Genomic DNA, 8,304 nt, shown 5'->3' on the forward strand with positions numbered 1-8,304 from the left:
GCTTAACCATCTGAGCCACCCAGGCTCCCCATAACTAAGTAGTTTTAAAAGATAAGGGTGCCTGGCTGGCTTAGGTGGTAGACTCTTGATTTAGGGATTGTGAGTTTGAGCCCCATGTTAGGTGTAGAGATTACTTTAAAAATTAAAAAAAAAAAAAATGGCCTTCAGAAAATGGCCTTTTCTGAATTCTGTAAAAAATTAAAACAAAACAAAAACCAAAAAATATTGACACATACAGAGAGAAAAAAATATTGAAAGGATATATATTAAAATGTTAAGTTTCATTGTTGGAAGTACATAATGTTAACCTTCTTTGTCTTTAATTTTATATGACAGCTATTTTTAATTTTGGAAATAGAAACAAGTTAAAAATTTTAGAAAAGTAATTGAAAATTGTGGTCATTTGAAAATTAAGAAATAAAATACAAATTTATAAAGCAAGAATATGGAAATCATAAAAATAAAATATGAATAAATGAATATAAAAGCAGATGAAGCAAAATTTCCTCAGATTAATAAATCCAAGAACTAATTCCTAGAAATATTGAAAAAAATAGGGGTGCCTGAGTGGCTCAGTCGGTTAAGCGTCTGCCTTCGGCTCAGGTCATGATCCCAGGGTCCTGGGATCGAGCCCCACATCGGGCTCCCCGCTCTGCGGGAAGCCTGCTTCTCCCTCTCCCACTCCCCCTGCTTGTGTTCCCTCTCTCGCTGTGTCTCTCTCTATCAAAAAAATAAATAAAATCTTTAAAAAAAAAAAAAAGAAAAAATAGGTATGTATAATCAAATACAACTGAAAGAAACCCAGTGAGAAGAGGAAAAGTCTAGATATAGATATTTTAAATTAGAATAGTGCCTGGAACATAAAATCCTCTAAGTTTTTTTTTTTTTAAGATTTTTATTTATTTATTTAACAGAGAGAGAGAGAGAGAGAGAGACAGCATAAGTAGGCAGAGTGGCAGACAGAGGGAGAGGGAGAAGCAGGCTCTCCGCCGAGCAGGGAGCCCGATACGGGGCTCGATACAGGGCTCGATACGGGGCTCGATCCCAGGACCCTGGGATCATGACCTGAGCCGAAGGCAGCCGCTTAACCAACTGAGCCACCCAGGCGCCCCAAAATCCTCTAAGTGTTTGATGAATGTGTTGAATGAGAACTATACACAGCACATGCTTACATACTTGAGTATCTCTATTTAAATGGACATTTTTGAAAGAAAAACATAAATGTCAAATTTGACCCACAATGAAATTGGAAAACAGAAGAAAATAACAATAACATAAATTGTGAAACATTTCTAAAATTACTTCCAAAAAATACTCAGTCCAGATATTTGAATCAATTACTTCTTTCAAAGTTCCAAAAAGCAAATACTTTCCGCGGTGAAATTCGTATGTTACTCAAGTTCCTAGAAAAGCATGAAAGCTTTCTAATGCGTTTTTATTAAATTAGCCATAACCTTGACACCAAAACCCGACAGATAAAGCACCCTACACAGCTGTGTCTTCTATTTCTGTTAAGAATGTTCTCTGTCTACCCCACTCCATGAACTAACTCCCTGCCCAATTCCACTGCATCACTTGGGGTCCCAGCAGGTAACAGACGGCGCAGCTGAGAACTTGGAACTTGGAGGAGGCTTTCTAATGAAGGAGCTGTTTACTGAGGTGTGGCAGGGTTAAGGGAAGAACACGTGATTTTGAGGCACATAGGAACTAGCAATATTTGGAAGCATTTATGGCTCACAGGCCTGGGAAGGGACAAATGAGGAAAAAGTGTTAGAGCTCTGTTAAGAGCTGAGGTCATGGAAGAGGGGCCGATTGACAGAAACTATAATTTTGGAGAGATGTAGGCACAAAGCAGAGCTCCAGCAACACCAAGGAGGAAATGGAGGAGGGAAACTACTACACTAAATTCTTTGCCCTCTCCTGTCTTCCAGAATTCAGCGAGTGCTCTTCATAGGCTGACTCCACAAGAAGGCTGAAGGCCAAGGAGCCCAGGTGATATGTTGGGCACAGAGCAGGGCGGCTGAGGGCCACGAATCAATGCGGGAGCGCTGTCAAAGAGAAAAACCGGACATTCCCCCGACCACTCCCACCACTGGCTTTAAGAGCTGTGGCAAGGAGAAATCGTCTGGGACCTGGCACGGTAAGTTTACGATCAAAGCCTGAACACCTTCCTTGCTCTGAGACATTCTCAGAAATGTTCCCCAAACTTTTTTTCACCCACCCTGAGCCACTTACCCGGACCTTCTTGCCTCCAGCAACTGTGCCACCTCGGAAATACTGATTTCAAGCATGACTTGCGTTTATAATATATTATCTCTACCCAAAGATGACACATCCAAACAATTCTTCCAACAAATGAAGCTCTGCAACACATACCCCCCACCCCACCCCCTGGCACACACACATATGCTCCCTCGCAAACAGATTTACTATTCACCACTGTTTTTCTGTCCTCACTTGCCTGTTTTTTCAGGTTAGAGTCTATGATCCCAGGATTTTAATCCCTCTCTTAAAAACACCTTCAACTCTTCGGCTTCTTGCTTCCTTTGGAGCTCATTGGCAAGAACCGTAAAGGGTCTAACTCTGTTCATTACTTGCAAGTTAACCAGTTAACCTGCCACGATTTCATGGATGCTGGCAGAAAACACAGCCTCCTGGAGCAGAGGTAAAGAAGAGTTCTATTCCTCAGCAATAGTGGTAGCCAGATTCTCAGCATTTTTCCTCCAGGTCCCTGAGCCCCAGTTCGCACAGGGTGACACCAAAAAGTTGGATGACGCCTGTACGTTCAGTGGGCGGCATTACAGGAGAGGAGCCCTAATCTTAGGGAACCTGAATCAGGTGTAATGAGCAGGAAACATGCCCATTATATTCAAGACATGATCTTTATTATGCTGGAGAGTAAGCATGCCAGCCTTTTACTCTGGAGGGAGAGAGTCTCTTATTTCTATTTTCTGAGCCCTTTTACTACACAAGCATCCCTGGAAAGATAGTCCAGAACAAATTATAGTCAGTGCTGCCACTCACAATCTGTGTAGAATGGAGAATTTCCCCCCAAAACACATCTGTGCCTGTATCCAAGCAGTCAGAGAAACTGCTAGAGAAGTCAACCAGTTAAACGGAGAGGTCTCTTTCTCTTGCATCACCACTCCCTCCCTTTTTACTGGATTCTGACCATCAGCCTACAAACTGTTCCATTTTTCACTTTAAAAATAAAAACTCAACTTCCCCTCCGTCGATCACTTAATCTCTCTGCTTTTCTTCAGAGCAAAACTTCCTCAAACAGATTGATTATACTCATTCTTTCTGCTTCTTTACCTTTGCTTTATTCTATTGGTCTCTCTACCCAATATTCTTTTTTTCCTTAAAGATTGATTGATTGATTGATTGATTGATTGATTGATTGACTTGAGTGAGAGCGAGGGGGCTAATTTAATTTAATTTAATTTAATTTTATTTCTCTGAATGTTCCCTTTCAATATCCTTTACTGGAACTTCCTTCTTTGTGTACAGGGCTGGGGAGTCACATAGGGCTGCCTGCCCCCCTTAGATGGGCCACAAATTTGGTTTAATGCTCTGTTGTCACCATATTGAAATTTTTAATAATTTTTGAACAAATGGCTCTGCATTTCTATTTTGCAGTGGACCCCATAAATGATAGGGCAGGTCCTATGTATCTACTCTGAAATATGGTAGGGCTTTAAGGCTGTCTTCTCCCTCCACATTCACTTCCAAGGTAATTTTATCTAGTTCGATGGTTTTAAATACCATCTTTATTTTGGCCACCGCTGTTTTTTTTTTTTTTTTTAAGATTTTATTTATTTATTTGACAGAGAGAGACACAGTGAGAGCAGGATCACAAGCAGGGGGAGAGGGAGAAACAGGCTTCCCGCGGAGCAGGGAGCCCGATGCGGGGCTCGATCCCAGGACCCTGGGACCATGACCTGAGCCGAAGGCAGACGCTGAACGACTGAGCCACCCAGGCGCCCCAACCGCTGTAAGTTTTATCCCAGCACAAAATTCTCCCCTGAGTTGCTCATGTATGTCACATATCTCCACTTGGATGACTAATGCCCATCTCAAATTTTTATGTCCAAATAAAAGTTCTCTATTTCCCCTTCTCTGCAACATTTCCCTCTTCAGGTTCTCCCACCTGTGAATGACACTACTATTCACCAAATTATTGAAGCCGGAAGCCCAGGAGTCCTCCTTCAAGTGTCCCTTTTCTCAGCCCTTATAGAACCCCTAGCCAAGTCCAGTCAGTTCTACCTCTACTTTGTATCTTGAGTCTCTTCACAACCCAATATATCCACTGCTCCCACTGCCTGGTCCATGTCATGGCCGTTTGTCCTCAGACAACTATAATAGCTTCCCTTCTTGGATTCTTTTCTCCATTTTTCTTTCCAGATGATTTATTCTCCCTAGAAAGGCAAGATCTTTTTTTTGTTTGTTTGCTTATTTTCTTAAATTTTGTATTTTAACACAATTCAGAATTACAGACAAATCGGGCATCTGGGTGGCTCAGTTGGTTAAGCGACTGCTTTTGGCTCAGGTCCTGATCCTGGAGTCCCTGGATCGAGTCCCGCATCGGGCTCCCTGCTCGGCAGGGAGCCTGCTTCTCCCTCTGACCCTCCCCCCTCTCATGTGCTCTCTCTCTCTCATTCTCTCTGTCTCAAATAAATAAATAAAATCTTTAAAAAAAAAAAAGAATTACAGACAAATAGCAAAAGCAGTATAAAAAATTCCACATATCCAAGATTTCCCAAATGGTAACATTTGGCCACATTTATTTTATCAATCACCCTCATGAGAGAGATGTGTTACATATATGTTACATATATACAAAAACATGCATATATACATATATATAATTCTCTATTGTTAGTTTTTCCAAAATATCATTTGAGAGGTCGCAGATATAAAACCCATTTACCCCTAAACACAGCAGTGTGGATTTCCCTAAAACAAGAATATGCTCTCAGTTAAAATCAAGAAATTCACTTTGATACAATACTATTATCTAATCCACAGGCCTAACCAAACTTGGCCAATTGCTCTAGTAATAACTTATAGAAAAACTTTATTTTCTGGTCCAGGAACTCGGCCAGAATTCATTTTGCATTCAGTTGTCATGTTTCTTCACTTTCTTTAATCCAGAACACTTTGTCCTGCCAAAAAAATAAGAAAGTGCTCAAAGAATAATGGAGACATGTCAAAGGACATGGATGCCAGCTTAAAGAGGCTACTATTGGTCAAATCTGGGACAATGAGAGCATTAAAATAACTCATTTTAAGATTTGCTTGTGTAAAACTTTGGCTCAGAAACAAGCAATGGAAGCCATAGGTGAGGTCCTAAATATTTGTTCTGATGGCTTAAGTGGCAGGAGAGGCAGTAAGGATACGGGGTGGGTTGTAGCAATAGTCCCTGTACCAAGCAAGTACTGTGGTATCCTGAGAAGTGGCCATTAGCCTAATTACTGCTCCTCCTACTGTCTCAGTGACTCTGAGATTTTCTGCCTCCCTTAATAAATCTCTTTCTCTTTCAGCCAGTTGGAGTGGATTCTGTTGTCTGCAACAGGGAAAGAACATATATCATGAAGGAGGACTATTATGTATAAAACGTTTGTTTAGATGAAGCAGAGGGTACACCTGATTTTGTCCTAAATGGTGAGTAGTATTTGAGTTTGATAAAATGCAGAAAAAGCAGTCCCGGTGAAGGAAGGACATGTAAGTGGGAACGTGCAAAACGCACGTGGGAACAATGAGTAGTTTCATTTGGCCAGAGTAGCACAGAGGAGAAAAAGCTGGAGAAGAAAATCAAAAGATGGTTTTGGACCAGATTTGTAAGGTATCGAGTGGCAGAATAAGAACTTCATTCTGAAATAAATTAATCAATTAGTTCACTGTGTGTTAACAGGAAGCCAGCTATTTCTCAATTGCTTAGGATTACTCTGTTTCCATATCATGTAAAGGAGGTTGTAAAGCTTAGACATTCCTGGTTTCTGCTATAAATCTCTCTCTACCTGACCATATAACAAGAACCATAAACTCAGCACCACCAGGCCAAATGCAGCCTGCCACCATCTTTTATTTGGGAAGTTCAGTTTATTTCTTTTTTTTTTTTCTTCCTCAGTTCAAGCTTAATAGAAACAACAAAAGACAAAAAGTGATGCCCTACTACTGTATGTAAGAGTTGGCCTGCCCTATAACACCTCAGGCCATTCTCTCCAGAGGAAGAAAGGCTGGCCTCCCCAACCCCTGCAGGAAAGGCCTGTCCTGTCTCCATACCACATCTGCACAGAGTCTAAAGTCTTATGTTCTAAGCATGACAATAGTACAAAAGAGATTTTGTTTTCATGGCTACCCACTGCAGCCCAGCCCTAAAATGACCCGGCGCTCACTTCTGCTTAGAGAAATATTCTTTGCTCTTCTGATGGTATCACTGCCAGGCTTCCAGCCAGCTGGGCACACTTCCCCATGCTTGTCAGTAAACTGGAAGGCCTGAAACCAGTCGCAGAGTCTCATCCACAAAGCGGCCAACAGGAAGGTCATTTACCGTGATCTGCCTAAGGATACCTTTATTATCAATGATAAAGAGGCCCCTGAATGAGATGCCTTCATCAGCCTTTAAGACTCCATAGTCCTGAGCAATGGTACGCTTGGGGTATGATACCAAGGGAATGTTCATGGGTCCCAGTCCTCCTTGTTTCTTGGGTGTGTTGATCCATGCCAGGTGACAGAAATGAGAATCCACAGAAGCACCAATCACTTGAAGGTTGAGTTTCTTAAATTCTTCTGCCCCGTCACTGAAAGCAGTGATCTCCGCAGGGCACACAAAGGTGAAGTCAAGAGGGTAAAAGAAGAACACAATGTATTTTCCTTTGTAGTCAGATAGGCTGAGGTCTTTGAACTGGCCATCTGGCATAACAGCCGTGGCTTTGAAGTTGGGGGCAGGATGCCCAATTTTGGCATTTCCTGAAGACATCTTGCTGTCGGCAGCTCAGAGAACAAAAACACCGAAGACAAGGCAGGAAGAAGACACCAGTTCAGTTTATTTCTAATGAATTTGAATTTGACTGTCTTTAGGAGGGATTTGAGCTCTCCAGTGTAGCATTCCCTACATTCCCATTTGACTATTGAATAGCCTTTGGGTCTGGATGAAGTTCTTTTGAGACAGCCAAATTTGTATAGGAGAGCCTGGTCTGCTGATGGTTAAGATGCTTCTAATATGTTTGATGGATATTCCATCTGGACATCCCGATCTTTGAAACTTACACTGTATCTTTTATATTGAAGAAACCTCCTGTGTAATGAGGAAAATAACATGTAATGTGTCCAAATGTTCACTGTTTGTCTGAAAATTTGTATTACATATTATCTTACTGATTTTTAGCAAAAACCCTGTTTAGTATGTATTAATGCATCCATTTTATACTGGATGAAATTGAAGTTCAGAGATACTGAGGGATTTTCTCAGCTCACATAATCACTAAGCAGCCAAATCAGACTTCAAACACAATTCTTTTGTTTTACCCCCAAGGACAGTTTTGCTCCTCTCATTTTCTGATTAATTAGGATAGATGTATTCAGCCATTTACAAGAGGATGCATCCAAAGTGTGACCTGACCTGTTGAGATGGACTTGAGCATATGAGGAAAAGTAGATCTATCCAGCTATTCACCCTCCAACTCACCCTTCTCTGTGTCCACCACACAGACAAGGTAGCTGAGAATCCCTCTCTCAACTTCTACTTCTCTCAGCCTTCATGTCTTCTGGCTTCTTTTCCTATTTTCAGATTCCAAAGATATTTCTAAGCACTTCCTCCTGTCCTAGACAAGTTTATATGCCAAATATTATGTGGAGGGTCGGGAGAGGGAGCAGAGAAGTAGTTTCTTCCAGGCTCTGTCTCTTCTAGGACTCTTTCTGGGCCTCTCATAGGAGAGAGCTAATGTAAAAAGAAAATACAAAAAAACACACAGAAATGTCTTTCCTACTTGGTTTTAAATACCCTACGGGGATTAGTATTCAACCATATTCTAGAACAAGCCAGTGTTGCAATAGTCACTCAAAAGCCTGAATCACATACACATGTAAAATGTGAATTCAGTCCCACAGTCGTCCGCATCATCAGGGTTTTGTTTTTAGAACACTGATGTTGCCCGTTAAGAAAATCCCTTTCATCAACAGGAATGCAGGAACTCAAACTAAGTCTGTTTAAAAAATATTTTGGACCAATATTACTATGTTAATGCTCTTGTCATGATTACAGTAATATATGTTAAATTGAACTCAGCATTTCCACTCTCA

At 41.1% G+C, this 8,304-nt stretch overlaps 1 protein-coding gene across 1 annotated transcript; it reads right to left on the reverse strand.

Moving 5' to 3' along the window:
* Positions 1-6,466: 6,466 nt before the first annotated feature.
* LOC118014765 (peroxiredoxin-1-like) lies at positions 6,467-6,982 on the reverse strand. Its single transcript, XM_035011104.1, has one exon. It carries the CDS (start codon positions 6,980-6,982, stop codon positions 6,482-6,484), a length of 501 nt encoding a protein of 166 aa, XP_034866995.1. The 3' UTR covers positions 6,467-6,481.
* Between the last annotated feature and the right edge of the window lie 1,322 nt (positions 6,983-8,304).

Source organism: Mirounga leonina, unplaced genomic scaffold, assembly GCF_011800145.1.
Source record: "Mirounga leonina isolate KUSES-001 unplaced genomic scaffold, KU_Mleo_1.0 Mir_165, whole genome shotgun sequence".
Classification (NCBI taxonomy): domain Eukaryota; kingdom Metazoa; phylum Chordata; class Mammalia; order Carnivora; family Phocidae; genus Mirounga; species Mirounga leonina.